This window comes from Bombina bombina, chromosome 6 (assembly GCF_027579735.1).
Source record: "Bombina bombina isolate aBomBom1 chromosome 6, aBomBom1.pri, whole genome shotgun sequence".
In the NCBI taxonomy this organism is placed as follows: Eukaryota; Metazoa; Chordata; class Amphibia; order Anura; family Bombinatoridae; genus Bombina; species Bombina bombina.
In genome coordinates this window covers 1140360656-1140378510 of record NC_069504.1, presented here as the reverse complement: position 1 = coordinate 1140378510, position 17855 = coordinate 1140360656, and the positions used below count along the sequence as shown (strand labels likewise).

General features: G+C 36.9%; 1 protein-coding gene across 1 annotated transcript in view; it reads right to left on the bottom strand.

The window, feature by feature from the left end:
- LOC128664925 (glycogen [starch] synthase, liver) overlaps positions 1 to 1215 on the bottom strand; it is a gene marked incomplete at its 3' end in the record, with an annotated part of 204886 nt that extends 203671 nt beyond the window's left edge. The window contains 2 exon segments of the mRNA XM_053719718.1: positions 609 to 612; positions 697 to 1215. Coding sequence (XP_053575693.1) covers positions 609 to 612; positions 697 to 821 — 129 coding nt within the window.
- Positions 1216 to 17855: the final 16640 nt, after the last annotated feature.

Sequence of the window (17855 nt, the reverse complement as noted above, 5' to 3'; positions counted from 1 at the left end):
ACCCTCTTTTATACATTCTATATTTAATAAATTTAAAGCCCAGTTGTCTGTTACTAATTTATAACTGATAAAATGATAGTGTCCATTATTCCCTAATAATGTACATATTTACAAACAAACCATAATTATTAAATATTTACAAACATTCAAACATGAAATAACTAGAAGATAAGATGTTTACAAATATATGTGTCACAAACTTAGCTAGAAGATCAGATATTTACAAATAAATGTGTTACAAACATAACTAGAATATCAGAAAATGTTTACAAATAAATGTGTTACAAACATAACTGGAAGATCAGATAAAGTTTACAAATAAATGTGTTACAAACGTAACTAGAAGCTCAGATAAAGTTTACAAATAAATGTGTTACAAACATAACTGGAAGATCAGATAAAGTTTACAAATAAATGTGTTACAAACATAAATAGAATCTCAGATAAAGTTTACAAATAAATGTGTTACAAACATAACACAAAGTTCAGATGTTTACAAATGAATGTGTTACAAACATAACTAAAAGATCAGAAAATGTTTACAAATAAATGTGTTACAAACATAACTAAAAGATCAGAAATTGTTTACAAATAAATGTGTTACAAACATAACTAAAAGATCAGAAAAAGGTTACAAATAAATGTGTTACAAACATAACTAGAAGATCAGAAAATGTTTACAAATAAATGTGTTACAAACCTTTATTAGTAACTTCCCAGGCTACCTCAAATAGTAACAGATCTTCCACCGGCAAGTCTTCATCTTCCCACTGAGGAAGGCCATTCAGAGATGTAACAGAGAGGGACCGGCTAAGAGGCATTTGGTTCCAATAAAATGTTACAAAGAAATATAACGTGTCAATGCTGTGTTAAATAGTCTAGGTACCCTGCCATGCAAGTGGGTTACAGTGTGGATGAATGAGAGAGAAAGCACAATCTGCAGCTTAGGTCTGACACAAAGTATTAAGTGTGAGCAGATAAATCCCACATGGACTTAGTAAGACCCAGAGAACTGATCAGAGCTGTGTTATCAGCCAGGTGTATGTGTGTAACATCTTCACTTGGATGGCTGCCCACTTCAGGAACCTTGACTTTGCATGCAGTCAGCAGTGTAGTTTGTCCTGGTACAATCATTAGCCAGAAATACTCCCTGTCACACATGTTTCACAAACATGCTCAATAAATGATTTTTTATATATTTGAATATATAGTAGTTAGTCCAGCCTATGGGTACAAAGGTTATTTCTTACGGGAAACTCTTAGCACAATACTTATGCAATGTTATTTGATTTATTGAATAAACTACATATTTATGCCAGGTAAACCCAGGTGATGCTACTGTACAACACTGAGATTTTCAAGACTTCTGGGAAGCAGGGGTGGACTGAGCAGTAGGGTAATAGGACCTGGACCGAGGGTCGAGTATGTATGGAGTTTGTTAAATGAGCTAGTGTAGTGGTGACAGTAGGCAGGCAAATTAGATGCGATAGCTGAGCTAGTGGTTGTGACCTGGTGGGTAGCAGCTGATCAGGAGCTAGCAAAGGGCAGATGCCCTATCCCTGGAGTAGGTGCCCTTTGCAAGGGTAGGTCTATTGCTCTGGGGGCCCTGTATTGTGGAATCTGGCCTTGGAGGGAGGGTATGTGGCTGTGGGGGCCCTGGAGTATGGGGTTCCTGTCCCATGATGTTGGGGGCCCTTCCAATGGAAATTGGGGCTAGCCAGGCAAGCGGTGGGTTGAGGGAGGGGCATAGGATGTGGGTCAGGCATAGAGGGCAGGATTAGAGTCCCTTAACTATTTTCGTCCTTGGGGCCCAAGTTGGTATCAGTCCTCCTTGGGGGGGAAGAGGACTAGGTTGTTTTATGACCTACTAAACTAACCATTCATGGGCCTCCTCGCTCTGCTGAACTGAGACAATGCAGCTTTAGATGTAGGGCGTTAGACTGAAATGCCATAGACAAGAATTCATTCATATTACTGCTGTGGATAAGAGGGCGACCTGTAAAGTATCGTGTGTACACAATGTAGCCTGTTAAAATTATAGACTTCTTTTAAAAAAAGAACATTTCCAAAAGTCATTTCCAAATAATGCCCTTGCATTAAACCAGAATTTTGGGAACCACGCCTAGGGGGGTGTAACCACTACCCCCCCCCTGGCAGGGCAGCTTGGAGAAGGGAGAACCCACGGCATAGCCCTCCCCCTAGATAGACCACCGGATCACCCCACAGGGCGATAGACCACCGAATCACCCCACAGGGCTGGGTATGCCGCGGGATCCTCCCACCTCCCCTTCTGCCCCGCCCACGTGTCGTGCACAAACTTCACCGCTTGCTGCGATTGTATGCTCAATACTATGTCAAAAACAGCTGCCGTTTTCTATCCTCCAGTCAGCATAGACCGCCAGATCACCTGCTGCCCTTCGGTTGCGCTGTGTTCTTCCCCTTATTGAGGAGCACGGGCGGTCTTACTGCGACTCAACCAATTAGTCAACGTCCTGCCCTTAGCCGTGCAAGTACTGCCTTCTAACGTGACCTCTCCGGTTATTGCATCGTGCTCTGCTGCGTCTAGGGTGGGAGGGTGGGAAACAAAGAAAAAGGTTAGTGACTCCCTCCTGCACTCCCCTTCCTTATAACACCTTTACCTCCAGTTCCACCCCTGTCCCTACTCCTGACCAATGTCTGCTCTCCTTATCTCATGCCTCTACCCCCCACCTGGCACACCTAGATCACCCTTTGTTCTCTCCCAGCAGCCCCTCCCTTATGACGTTCCCCTCACATATGCTCCGTGCACTAGTTTAAGGTGAGGAGGCTGCATTCCTTTGCCCAATACATGTATAACACCCAAAAAACCATAACCCCACAATCCCCGTTTCTCTTATCTAATTCTTATCTAAAATAAAAACACAGACACAGTAGTTATGGCGAAATGTGGAAAGGTCACGATTTTATTACTTAATTGAATTTTGCCACCTTTAACTATATCTTGCAAAATTCAGCCATAAATCAACTCAATAAAACACCAAATAATGCCCTTGCATTACAACCAGAATTTTGGGAACCACGCCTAGGGGGGTGTAACCACTACCCCCCCCCCCTGGCAGGGGAGCTTGGAGAAGGGAGAACCCATGGCATAGCCATGTGTACCCCTTGCCTGCGCCCAATAAACGTAGGAATGCCCCACTATCCAGACTATTAATGTTTTGCCTGTAATAAAACAAATTTCACATGTTAGTAACTATTCATCTGTACTTTTCCAAACCTCGCCGCACACCAAACCAACACAGCAATAATAATACCAATAATAATACCATCTTATCTATATCCCTCCTGCCTTACTTTCTCGCATCCTAATGTATGACTTATAGGCTGCCGTTTTCCATCTCCCCAGTTTTTTATCTGTTCCTCTGAACCGCCTCTGCTCTCTGCAGCGGTTGCCGCACCTATTCTAAAGGAGTGTGGTGCAAAGTATGCACTCCCCCACCCTAGCTTCCTCACCACCCTCTGCAGTACGCTCTTGAATTGAAAGTTTGTTACCTCCGACCCATCCGCATGCCGCAGGAATGTTCGCCCTTTGCCCCTTTGAGTTGCTAGATAACTTTTCACACAGGCCACCGGGCACAGTGTCCCTCCTGTCCCTACCATATTCAACCATGCCCCTTTTCCTTCTGTATCTGTCTTGGATCGTCTTACAAATACCAGCACTGCTTCCTCCCCGCATCTCACGTCCCCTGTTTCTACTCCCCCTTTTCCTACCTTCCTGTTTTTTGGCAGTAGCTCCCCTACCCTCATTGCTCTGTGGAAAGCCACTATGAATGCTGTCCTGAAAATTATCACTTCATCTGTGCTTGCGCAAACCCCTGACAATACCCCTACCATTCTTTCTAATCTATCTTCTGTTACTGGTTCCCTCCTATCTGTTACCTTCTCCTCATCTCTCCCCCATGCCCCCACAAACTTTTTCACTATGAACTTCTTAGTCCAATCTATTCCACCATATAGCTGCGTGCAATATGCTATCCCCGCTAGCACTGATCCTAACCCCTCTTTTTTAACCCCTTCTCTCCTTAGCTCCATCAACCTTTCTAGGAATCTTCCTTCCTCCCCTTCTCGTGTCCCCTTCCTATACTTGCACCATAGTTCCCCATATTTTCTGTAAACCGCCCATTTACTTAGTGCCAGGGCCTTCGACGAGTTCCTTGATTCCGTCTATCCGTTGCCAATCTGCCAAAGAAGTCCAGGGCAACATTCACCTTCTTGTCTGGCATTGGGGGCTAGACCCTAAACTTCTCCCATTTAAAACGGGATAGCGTGTCCGCCAATACATTTCTGAAACCCGGAATATGTTTGGCCCTGATACAGATGTTATGCTTTAAACATTTCAGACCCAAATACCTTAGGTACCTAATTACTGGTAGCGATGATGCCGATAGAAGGTTGATGACCTCTACCACTACCCTGTTGTCCGACCAACAGATTAAATTTCTATTTTGCCAACTCCTCGACCCATAAGTCTATTGCTACCACTAAGGGGAATAGCTCCAGCAGTTCCAAGTTCTTAACCAAATCCATTTCCTTCCATCTTTCTGGTCACCCTCCTGTGCACCACTTTCCCCCTTTCCATAAAAAACTCAAGCTCCTCCGATAGAATTTCCTTCTCCCAAATCCTCACCCCATTAAACTGGATCAAGAATGAATCCCACACTTTGAGATCTCCCTTCAATTATTTGGTTATTCTGATTTTATGTTCTGGCTTCTTTATTCCACAGGTACTCAACTCCAATCTTCTCTTAAATACTCTGCCCACTCGTATAACCTTACACGCAAAGTTCAAAAATTCCTAGGACTTTCTCCATTTCCCTGAGCGATATTTTTCTACTCCCTACAATTTCCCTTATCAGATCCCTGGCCTTTTTCCCCTTCTCCTCTGGTAACTCGCATTGGCCCTTCACGGAATCTATGACTATACCTAGCAAGACTAGCTTGGTACAAGGCCCCTCTGTCTTCTCCATAGCTACCGGTACTCCCAAAATTTTCCAACATTTGAAAATAATTCACCTTTAATCTTTCGCAATCGTTAGCTCCCGCTAAGCCCATCCACAAAAAAAAATTAATCTAAATAGTGAACAACATTGCCCATACCAGACTTCTTAATGCTTAACCAATGCAAAAAAAGAACTAAACGAAATTGAACACCCTATGGGTAACCTTTTATCAACATAATAGTTGCCATTAAAACTTGCAACCTCTTAATTTAAAACTCTCTGGGTTAAGAGGCAACAAACAAAATGCTGAATCTATGTCAATTTTTAATAACAAAGCTCCCTTACCCAAAGCCCGCACCATATGCACTGCCCTGTCAAAAGACTGGTATTCAACAAATGAATCCTTTTTAGCTATTGCATCATTTACTGACCCTCCCCTGGGGTAAGATAGGTGTTGGATCATCCTGTACTTGCCCTACTAAATCCTCAATCGTTTTTTCTTTAAATGTGCCTGCCATCCTCCCTAATTTTACCTCCTTGTCCAATTTCTCTTGCAGCAAACTGGTACCAAAAAACCCTCAGACAAACTATGCTCTAGAAATTTTCTATCCTCTATGTTCTCATATGCCAGTAGTTCCTGTAACAACCTATCTTCAGTGGTGTTTTGGCCAACCCCCAATCCAACTCTACTACTGGTATTACCCTGCCCTTGAAAGGAATACCTGGGCCTATTCACGTTGCCCCTTTTACAGTCCACACCAGAGTGACTTCCGTTACAATATCTACACACCTGCCTATATTTACAGGAATTCCCTCTATCACACCTCTTATCGTAAAGACAAAATTATTTTTCTGCCATTGCATGGTGTTTCTCAGCTTATATCCCCTATGCAACCCCTCCTCCTAGGACATTACGCATATTAATTAATCAATCCAGGAGAAGCATGACCATCTGAAACTGTAAACCTGGCTTATCTAGCTTCTAAACAATGCTTAAAACAACAATCCACCCCTTACTTCCCTTTGCTAACAAAGTAACCTCCTTAAGCTGTTCCCTTAGTATTCTGTCAGTACACTGTACTAAGGAATTTAAACTTTAGTTTTCCATTCCCTGCAATCCCATTAATTTATAACCTTCCCTTCTCCCGACTGATTTTCTTTAATTAATAATAATAAAGACCGACACAAAAGTTTGGCGTTCTCTCCCCTCCATTAGATATTTTGTTCATTAGAATATCTTGGAGGTGTATTCAATCAATATTAGTACAATTTAGGAGTGCCCTCCTAATGAGATTATTTATGGATTATAAATATCAATAATTAATTACAATAATACATTTTTTGTCAGCAATACCTCCAATTCATATAGTAGAATCTTAGCAGTGCACCCCAGAAAATTGTTATATAATCTCAGTAGCGCACTCCAAAATAATACTATTGAGATATCTAGCAATTAATGACAATACGATTATTATCAAATATTAATATTTAAACCCAAATAAAATATTTCCTAATTTCTGAACAGGTTATTTTTTTATTTTTTTATTTTATAAACACAGTGATTATATTTATGCAGTAAATAGAATATTGATTATGACCAGATACATATTAATTGATTTTTACCATATTAAAATTATAATATAAAGCAAGGTATAGAAATATTAATATTAATTAATATTCAATGAAATCGCCTGTATCCTGGATATGGTCACCATATTATTAGGAATTAAAGGGACACCGAACTCAAACCCCCTCCCCCGTGACTTAGACAGAGCATGCAACCCCAAGCAACCCCTTAATCTACTCCCCCCATTAAATGCACACGCCCTCCTGCTATCCCTATCCAAAAAAGAAGGCATCTAAGTTTTTTTTTTTTTTTTAATTATTTTTTTATTTATAATTCAGAACTTTGAACAGCACTTTTTATTGGTGGAAAAATTTATCACCAATCAGCAAGGACAACCCAGGTTGTTCACCAACAATGGGCCGGCATCTAAACTTACATTCTTGCATTTCACATAAAGATACCAAGAGAACAAAGAAAACCCTACTATAGGAGCGAACCAGAGAAGCCGGCCAACTTCTCATGCCCCATCCGAATCACGAAAGAAAAAACTCGGGCCCAGCGTCCCCAGAACCATAAATAAAACTAATAAACTATAAATATCACAATTTAATGCTACAAGATATAACAATTATAATTAGCCAGTAACAATAACCAATTCGGCATATTGCTTAATTTACAACATTTAGCTAGCAAATGTCCAAACCGAATAGAATTCCTGGCGGTATAATATAACTATCTAACCAAAATAGTCTTACATGACTTAAATAATCAATCAGAGCAATGTATACCTTACTAACAGATAAATATATCAACCAATACAGCCTAATAAGTCAGATCAAGCCACAATACAATTTTAAAAACATTACCCGTAACTAAAAATTAACTTATGCTATAAAATACAAAAAAAACTTTTTCCACAGTGATAAATTCACAATGCTAGGATAATTATTATATAGGATACACTAATATATTAATATAAATTTATAGACATAACAATACACATTTAAATCACAGCTTCGGCTATGCTATTGCTATAAAGAAAGCTAAAGCAGTAGTACAATTTTATACGTTACCAGCAGCAATTTAGCAATGATTAAGCTTTCAACATCCAAAGTTCTTTCCCAAACAAAGAAAAAAGGTTAGTGACTCCCTCCTGCACTCCCCTTCCTTATAACACCTTTACCTCCAGTTCCACCCCTGTCCCTACTCCTGACCAATGTCTGCTCTCCTTATCTCATGCCTCTACCCCCCACCTGGCACACCTAGATCACCCTTTGTTCTCTCCCAGCAGCCCCTCCCTTATGACGTTCCCCTCACATATGCTCCGTGCACTAGTTTTAGCGCACTCTATCCCGTTATATATAAATGTTGCACTTTTTAAGGACCTGAAGTTTATTATTTAAAGTACAGCACAAACGTGCATGAGGAACTTAACTACTTGAGCATCATCAGCTTAGCGCACACTATGCTTAGCGCTTGAGCGATATCCAAAATGAATTTTACTACCCCACATACAGCTAGATTACGAGTTTTGCGTTATTAGTCAAATAGCATCGTTATGGCCCAGAACGCTTCATTTTCCCTAACGCTGCTATTACAAGTCTGGTCGGTATAGGTGTACCGCACACCTTTTAGCCGTTAGATAGTTATTTTATTTGGGGGGGGGGGGGGTTGGTTGTGTGGGTGGTGGGTTTAACTGTTGGGGGGTTGTTTGTATTTTTTTACAGGTAAAAGAACTGATATCTTTGGGGCAATGCCCCACAAAAGGCCATTTTAAGGGCTATTGGTAGTTTAATATAGGCTAGGGTTTTTTTATTTTGGGTGGGCTTTTTTATTTTGATAGGGCTATTAGATTAGGTGTAATTCTTTTTTATTTTTGATAATTTGTTTCTTATTTTTTGTAATTTAGTGTTTGTTATTTTATGTAATTTAGTTATTTTTATTTTTAGTAATTTAAGTGTTTAGTTTTTTTTGTAATCTTAGGTTTTTGTGTAAGGCAGGTTAGGTTTTATTTTACAGGTAAGTTTGTATTTATTTTAACTACGTAGTTGATAAATAGTTAATAACTATTTATTAACTAGGTAGTTAATACATAGTTAATAACAATTTACTAACTAGCCTACCTAGTTAAAATAAATACAAACTTATCTGTGAAATAACTAGGTAGTTAGTAAATAGTTAATAACTATTTACTAACTAGTCTACCTAATTAAAATAAATACAAACATACCTGTGAAATAAAAAAAAATCTAAGCTAGCTACAATATAACTAATATTTATATTGTAGCCAGCTTAGGGTTTTTTCACAGGTAAGAATGTATTTAGTTTTAAATAGGAATTATTTAGTTAATAATTGTAGCTTTAATTTAGCTATTTTTTAATTATGTTAAAGTTAGGGGGTGTTAGCGTTAGGGTTACGTTAGGGTTAGGGTTACGTTAGGGTTAGTGTTAGGTTTAGAGGTTATTGGATTTATTTAGTGGTAGTGATGTGGGAGACCAGAGGTTTAGGTGTTAATAACTTTAGTATAATGGTGGCAACATCGGGAGCGGCAGATTAGGGGTTAATAGTTTTATGTAGGCGGCGATGTAGAGGGTGGCAAATTAGGGGTTAATAACTGTATGTAGGTGGCGGCGATATCGGGGGCGGCAGCTTAGGGGTTAATAACTTATGTAGGTGGCGGTGATATTCAAGGCAGCAGATTAGGCGTTAATAACTGTTTAAAGGTGGCGCCCATTTTGGGGGCGGTGGATTAGGGGTGTTTAGACTCTGGGTTTATGTTAGGGTGTTAGGTTTAAACGTAACTTTTTATTTCCCCATAGACATCAATGGGCCTGCGTTACAGAGCTTTTCATTCCGCGATCACAGGTCTTAGGCTTTTTTTTTACCGGCTCTCCCCATTGATGTCTTTGGGGAATTATGCATGAGCACGTCAAAGCAGCACTTGATTTCGGTGCGGTATAGAGCTCAACGCCACCATATCGCTCGCACAAGCCTGCATTTTTTAAACTTGTAATAGCAGCGCTATAGGGAAGTGAATTAACGCAGATTTTGTGGCGGTCGTTAAAATCCATATAGCGCTCAAAACCCGTAATCTAGCTGATAGAAGTCTATTATGTGAGTGATTTAGCGCTGTACTATGTGAGTGATTTAGTGCTGTATTATGTAAGTGATTTAGCACTGTATTATGTGAGTGATTTAGTGCTGTATTATGTGAGTGATTTAGTGCTGTATTATGTGAGTGATTTAGCGCTGTATTATGTCAGTGATTTAGCGCTGTATTATGTGAGTGATTTAGCGCTGTATTATGTGAGTAATTTAGTGCTGTATTATGTCAGTGATTTAGTGCTGTATTATGTCAGTGATTTAGTGCTGTATTATGTGAGTGATTTAGTGCTGTATTATGTGAGTGATTTAGCTCTGTATTATGTGAGTGATTTAGTGCTGTATTATGTGAGTTATTTAGCTCTGTATTATGTGAGTGATTTAGTGCTGTATTATGTGAGTGATTTAGTGCTGTATTATGTGAGTGATTTAGTGCTGTATTATGTGAGTGATTTAGCTCTGTATTATGTGAGTGATTTAGTACTGTATTATGTGAGTGATTTAGCGCTGTATTATGTGAGTGATTTAGTGCTGTATTATGTCAGTGATTTAGTTCTGTATTATGTGAGTAATTTAGCGCTGTATTATGTGAGTGATTTAGCGCTGTATTATGTGAGTAATTTAGTGCTGTATTATGTCAGTGATTTAGTGCTGTATTATGTGAGTGAATTAGTGCTGTATTATGTGAGTAATTTAGTGCTGTATTATGTGAGTGATTTAGTGCTGTATTATGTGAGTAATTTAGTGCTGTATTATGTGAGTGATTTAGTGCTGTATTATGTGAGTGATTTAGCTCTGTATTATGTGAGTGATTTAGTGCTGTATTATGTGAGTGATTTAGTGCTGTATTATGTCAGTAATTTAGTGCTGTATTAGGTCAGTAATTTAGTGCTGTATTATGTGAGTGATTTAGCTCTGTATTATGTGAGTGATTTAGCTCTGTATTATGTCAGTGATTTAGCTCTGTATTATGTTAGTCATTTAGTGCTGTATTATGTGAGTGATTTAGCGCTGTATTATGTGAGTGATTTAGCGCTGTATTATGTGAGTAATTTAGTGCTGTATTATGTGAGTGATTTAGTGCTGTATTATGTGAGTGATTAGTGCTGTATTATGTGAGTGATTTAGCTCTGTATTATGTGAGTGATTTAGTGCTGTATTATGTGAGTGATTTAGCTCTGTATTATGTGAGTGATTTAGTGCTGTATTATGTGAGTGATTTAGTGCTGTATTATGTGAGTGATTTAGTGCTGTATTATGTGAGTGATTTAGCTCTGTATTATGTGAGTAATTTAGTGCTGTATTATGTGAGTGATTTTGCGCTGTATTATGTGAGTGATTTAGTGCTGTATTATGTCAGTGATTTAGTTCTGTATTATGTGAGTAATTTAGCGCTGTATTATGTGAGTGATTTAGCGCTGTATTATGTGAGTGATTTAGCTCTGTATTATGTGAGTGATTTAGTGCTGTATTATGTGAGTGATTTAGCTTTGTATTATGTGAGTGCTTTAGCACTGTATTATGTGAGTGATTTAGTGCTGTATTATGTCAGTGATTTAGTTCTGTATTATGTGAGTGATTTAGCGCTGTATTATGTGAGTGATTTAGCTCTGTATTATGTGAGTAATTTAGTGCTGTATTATGTCAGTGATTTAGTGCTGTATTATGTGAGTGATTTAGTGCTGTATTATGTGAGTAATTTAGTGCTGTATTATGTGAGTGATTTAGTGCTTTATTATGTGAGTAATTTAGTGCTGTATTATGTGAGTAATTTAGTGCTGTATTATGTGAGTGATTTAGTGCTGTATTATGTGAGTGATTTAGTGCTGTATTATGTGAGTGATTTAGTGCTGTATTATGTGAGTGATTTAGCGCTGTATTATGTGAGTGATTTAGTGCTGTATTATGTGAGTGATTTAGTGCTGTATTATGTCAGTGATTTAGCTCTGTATTATGTCAGTGATTTAGCTCTGTATTATGTCAGTGATTTATTGCTGTATTATGTCAGTGATTTAGCTCTGTATTATATCAGTGATTTAGTACTGTATTATGTCAGTAATTTAGTGCTGTATTATGTGAGTGATTTAGTGCTGTATTATGTGAGTGATTTAGTGCTGTATTATGTCAGTGATTCAGTGCTGTATTATGTGAGTAATTAAGTGCTGTATTATGTGAGTGATTTAGTGCTGTATTATGTGACTGATTTAGCTTTGTATTATGTGAGTGATTTAGCGCTGTATTATGTGAGTGATTTAGTGCTGTATTATGTGAGTGATTTAGTGCTGTATTATGTGAGTGATTTAGCTCTGTATTATGTGAGTGATTTAGCTCTGTATTATGTCAGTGATTTAGCTCTGTATTATGTCAGTGATTTATTGCTGTATTATGTCAGTGATTTAGCTCTGTATTATGTCAGTGATTTAGTGCTGTATTATGTCAGTAATTTAGTGCTGTATTATGTGAGTGATTTAGTGCTGTATTATGTGAGTGATTTAGTGCTGTATTATGTCAGTGATTTAGTGCTGTATTATGTGAGTAATTAAGTGCTGTATTATGTGAGTGATTTAGTGCTGTATTATGTGAGTGATTCAGTGCTGTATTATGTGAGTGATTTAGTGCTGTATTATGTGAGTGATTTAGCTCTGTATTATGTCAGTGATTTAGTGCTGTATTATGTAACGGCTAGATTACGAGTTTTGCGGTATGAGTGAAAAAGCAGCGTTATGGCTCTTTTTCAATAATGCTGGTATTATGAGTCTTGCAGGTATATCTGTCCCGCACACTTTTTTGGTCGCAACGTAACGTAACTACTGCAGCTTTCAAAAAGTATTTTTTCAATGGAACTTCCATAGCGCCGGTATTACGAGTTTGCCTGGGAGGCCAAAAAGTCAGTGGTACAGCCAATACCGTCAAGATCCATACCATAAACTGAAAGTCAGTAGTTATGGGTTTTATGCTACAGAGCCATAACATAAAACTCATAGCTAAAGTGCTAAAAAGTACACTAACACCCATAAACTACCTATTAACCCCTAAACCGAGGCCCTCTCGTATCGCACACTAAAATAAAATTATTAACCCCTAATCTGCCGCTCCACACATCGCCGCTACTATAATAAACATATTAACCCCTAAACCGCCGCACTCCCGCATCGTAAACTCTAGTTAAATAGTATTAACCCCTAATCTGCTGTCCCTAACATCTCCACAACCTACATTACTGTTATTAACCCCTAATCTGCTGTCCCTAACATTGCCCCCACTATACTAAAGTTATTCACCCCTAAACCTAAGTCTAACCCTAACACCCACTAACTTTAATATAATTAAAATAAATCTAAATAAAAATTACTATCATTAACTAAATAATTCCTATTTAAAACTAAATACTTACCTATAAAATAAACCCTAAGCTAGCTACAATATAACTAATAGTTGCATTGTAGCTAGCTTAGGGTTTATTTTTATTTCACCGGCAAGTTTGTATTTATTTTAACTAGGTAGACTAGTTACTAAATAGTTATTATCTATTTACTAACTACCTAGCTAAAATAAATACTAATTTACCTGTAAAATAAAACCTAACCTGAGTTACACTAACACCTAACCTTACACTACAATTAAATAAATTACATTAATTAAATACAATTAACTAAATTACAACAACAAAAAAACACTAAATTACACAAAATAAAAAATAAATGATCAAATATTTAAACTAATTACACCTAATCTAATTGCCCTATCAAAATAAAAAAGCCCCCCAAAAATACCCCCCCCAGCCTATGGCCCTTAAAAGGGCCTTTTGCGGGGCATTGCCCCAAAGAAATAAGCTCTTTTTCCTGTAAATGAAAATACAAATACCCCCCAACAGTAAAACCCAGCACCCACACAACCAAACCCCCCAAATAAAATCCTATCTAAAAAAACCTATGTGAGTAATTTAGTGCTGTATTATGTCAGTGATTTAGTGCTGTATTATGTCAGTGATTTAGTGCTGTATTATGTCAGTGATTTAGTGCTGTATTATGTGAGTAATTTAGTGCTGTATTATGTGAGTAATTTAGTGCTGTATTATGTGAGTAATTTAGCGCTGTATTATGTGAGTGATTTAGCGCTGTATTATGTGAGTGATTTAGCGCTGTATTATGTGAGTGATTTAGCGCTGTATTATGTGAGTAATTTAGTGCTGTATTATGTGAGTGATTTAGTGCTGTATTATGTGAGTGATTTAGTGCTGTATTATGTCAGTGATTTAGTGCTGTATTATGTCAGTGATTTAGTGCTGTATTATGTCAGTGATTTAGTGCTGTATTATGTGAGTAATTTAGTGCTGTATTATGTGAGTAATTTAGTGCTGTATTATGTGAGTAATTTAGCGCTGTATTATGTGAGTGATTTAGCGCTGTATTATGTGAGTGATTTAGCGCTGTATTATGTGAGTGATTTAGCGCTGTATTATGTGAGTAATTTAGTGCTGTATTATGTGAGTGATTTAGTGCTGTATTATGTGAGCGATTTAGTGCTGTATTATGTGAGTGATTTAGTGCTGTATTATGTGAGTGATTTAGCTCTGTATTATGTGAGTGATTTAGTGCTGTATTATGTGAGTTATTTAGCTCTGTATTATGTGAGTGATTTAGTGCTGTATTATGTGAGTGATTTAGTGCTGTATTATGTGAGTGATTTAGCGCTGTATTATGTGAGTAATTTAGTGCTGTATTATGTCAGTGATTTAGTGCTGTATTATGTCAGTGATTTAGTGCTGTATTATGTCAGTGATTTAGTGCTGTATTATGTGAGTAATTTAGTGCTGTATTATGTGAGTAATTTAGCGCTGTATTATGTGAGTGATTTAGCGCTGTATTATGTGAGTGATTTAGCGCTGTATTATGTGAGTAATTTAGTGCTGTATTATGTGAGTGATTTAGTGCTGTATTATGTGAGTGATTTAGTGCTGTATTATGTGAGTGATTTAGTGCTGTATTATGTGAGTGATTTAGCTCTGTATTATGTGAGTGATTTAGTGCTGTATTATGTGAGTTATTTAGCTCTGTATTATGTGAGTGATTTAGTGCTGTATTATGTGAGTGATTTAGTGCTGTATTATGTGAGTGATTTAGTGCTGTATTATGTGAGTGATTTAGCTCTGTATTATGTGAGTGATTTAGTACTGTATTATGTGAGTGATTTAGCGCTGTATTATGTGAGTGATTTAGTGCTGTATTATGTCAGTGATTTAGTTCTGTATTATGTGAGTAATTTAGCGCTGTATTATGTGAGTGATTTAGCGCTGTATTATGTGAGTAATTTAGTGCTGTATTATGTCAGTGATTTAGTGCTGTATTATGTGAGTGAATTAGTGCTGTATTATGTGAGTAATTTAGTGCTGTATTATGTGAGTGATTTAGTGCTGTATTATGTGAGTAATTTAGTGCTGTATTATGTGAGTGATTTAGTGCTGTATTATGTGAGTGATTTAGCTCTGTATTATGTGAGTGATTTAGTGCTGTATTATGTGAGTGATTTAGTGCTGTATTATGTCAGTAATTTAGTGCTGTATTAGGTCAGTAATTTAGTGCTGTATTATGTGAGTGATTTAGCTCTGTATTATGTGAGTGATTTAGCTCTGTATTATGTCAGTGATTTAGCTCTGTATTATGTTAGTCATTTAGTGCTGTATTATGTGAGTGATTTAGCGCTGTATTATGTGAGTGATTTAGCGCTGTATTATGTGAGTAATTTAGTGCTGTATTATGTGAGTGATTTAGTGCTGTATTATGTGAGTGATTTAGTGCTGTATTATGTGAGTGATTTAGCTCTGTATTATGTGAGTGATTTAGTGCTGTATTATGTGAGTGATTTAGCTCTGTATTATGTGAGTGATTTAGTGCTGTATTATGTGAGTGATTTAGTGCTGTATTATGTGAGTGATTTAGTGCTGTATTATGTGAGTGATTTAGCTCTGTATTATGTGAGTAATTTAGTGCTGTATTATGTGAGTGATTTTGCGCTGTATTATGTGAGTGATTTAGTGCTGTATTATGTCAGTGATTTAGTTCTGTATTATGTGAGTAATTTAGCGCTGTATTATGTGAGTGATTTAGCGCTGTATTATGTGAGTGATTTAGCTCTGTATTATGTGAGTGATTTAGTGCTGTATTATGTGAGTGATTTAGCTTTGTATTATATGAGTGCTTTAGCACTGTATTATGTGAGTGATTTAGTGCTGTATTATGTCAGTGATTTAGTTCTGTATTATGTGAGTAATTTAGCGCTGTATTATGTGAGTGATTTAGCTCTGTATTATGTGAGTAATTTAGTGCTGTATTATGTCAGTGATTTAGTGCTGTATTATGTGAGTGATTTAGTGCTGTATTATGTGAGTAATTTAGTGCTGTATTATGTGAGTGATTTAGTGCTTTATTATGTGAGTAATTTAGTGCTGTATTATGTGAGTAATTTAGTGCTGTATTATGTGAGTGATTTAGTGCTGTATTATGTGAGTGATTTAGTGCTGTATTATGTGAGTGATTTAGTGCTGTATTATGTGAGTGATTTAGTGCTGTATTATGTCAGTGATTTAGCTCTGTATTATGTCAGTGATTTAGCTCTGTATTATGTCAGTGATTTATTGCTGTATTATGTGAGTGATTTAGTGCTGTATTATGTGAGTGATTTAGCTCTGTATTATGTCAGTGATTTAGCTCTGTATTATGTCAGTGATTTATTGCTGTATTATGTCAGTGATTTAGCTCTGTATTATGTCAGTGATTTAGTGCTGTATTATGTCAGTAATTTAGTGCTGTATTATGTGAGTGATTTAGTGCTGTATTATGTGAGTGATTTAGTGTTGTATTATGTCAGTGATTTAGTGCTGTATTATGTGAGTAATTAAGTGCTGTATTATGTGAGTGATTTAGTGCTGTATTATGTGAGTGATTCAGTGCTGTATTATGTGAGTGATTTAGTGCTGTATTATGTGAGTGATTTAGCTCTGTATTATGTCAGTGATTTAGTGCTGTATTATGTAACGGCTAGATTACGAGTTTTGCGGTATGAGTGAAAAAGCAGCGTTATGGCTCTTTTTCAATAATGCTGGTATTATGAGTCTTGCAGGTATATCTGTCCCGCACACTTTTTTGGTCGCAACGTAACGTAACTACTGCAGCTTTCAAAAAGTATTTTTTCAATGGAACTTCCATAGCGCCGGTATTACGAGTTTGCCTGGGAGGCCAAAAAGTCAGTGGTACAGCCAATACCGTCAAGATCCATACCATAAACTGAAAGTCAGTAGTTATGGGTTTTATGCTACAGAGCCATAACATAAAACTCATAGCTAAAGTGCTAAAAAGTACACTAACACCCATAAACTACCTATTAACCCCTAAACCGAGGCCCTCTCGTATCGCAAACACTAAAATAAAATTATTAACCCCTAATCTGCCGCTCCACACATCGCCGCTACTATAATAAACATATTAACCCCTAAACCGCCGCACTCCCGCATCGTAAACTCTAGTTAAATAGTATTAACCCCTAATCTGCTGTCCCTAACATCTCCACAACCTACATTACTGTTATTAACCCCTAATCTGCTGTCCCTAACATTGCCCCCACTATACTAAAGTTATTCACCCCTAAACCTAAGTCTAACCCTAACACCCACTAACTTTAATATAATTAAAATAAATCTAAATAAAAATTAATATCATTAACTAAATAATTCCTATTTAAAACTAAATACTTACCTATAAAATAAACCCTAAGCTAGCTACAATATAACTAATAGTTGCATTGTAGCTAGCTTAGGGTTTATTTTTATTTCACCGGCAAGTTTGTATTTATTTTAACTAGGTAGACTAGTTACTAAATAGTTATTATCTATTTACTAACTACCTAGCTAAAATAAATACTAATTTACCTGTAAAATAAAACCTAACCTGAGTTACACTAACACCTAACCTTACACTACAATTAAATAAATTACATTAATTAAATACAATTAACTAAATTACAACAACAAAAAAACACTAAATTACACAAAATAAAAAATAAATGATCAAATATTTAAACTAATTACACCTAATCTAATTGCCCTATCAAAATAAAAAAGCCCCCCAAAAATACCCCCCCCCAGCCTATGGCCCTTAAAAGGGCCTTTTGCGGGGCATTGCCCCAAAGAAATAAGCTCTTTTTCCTGTAA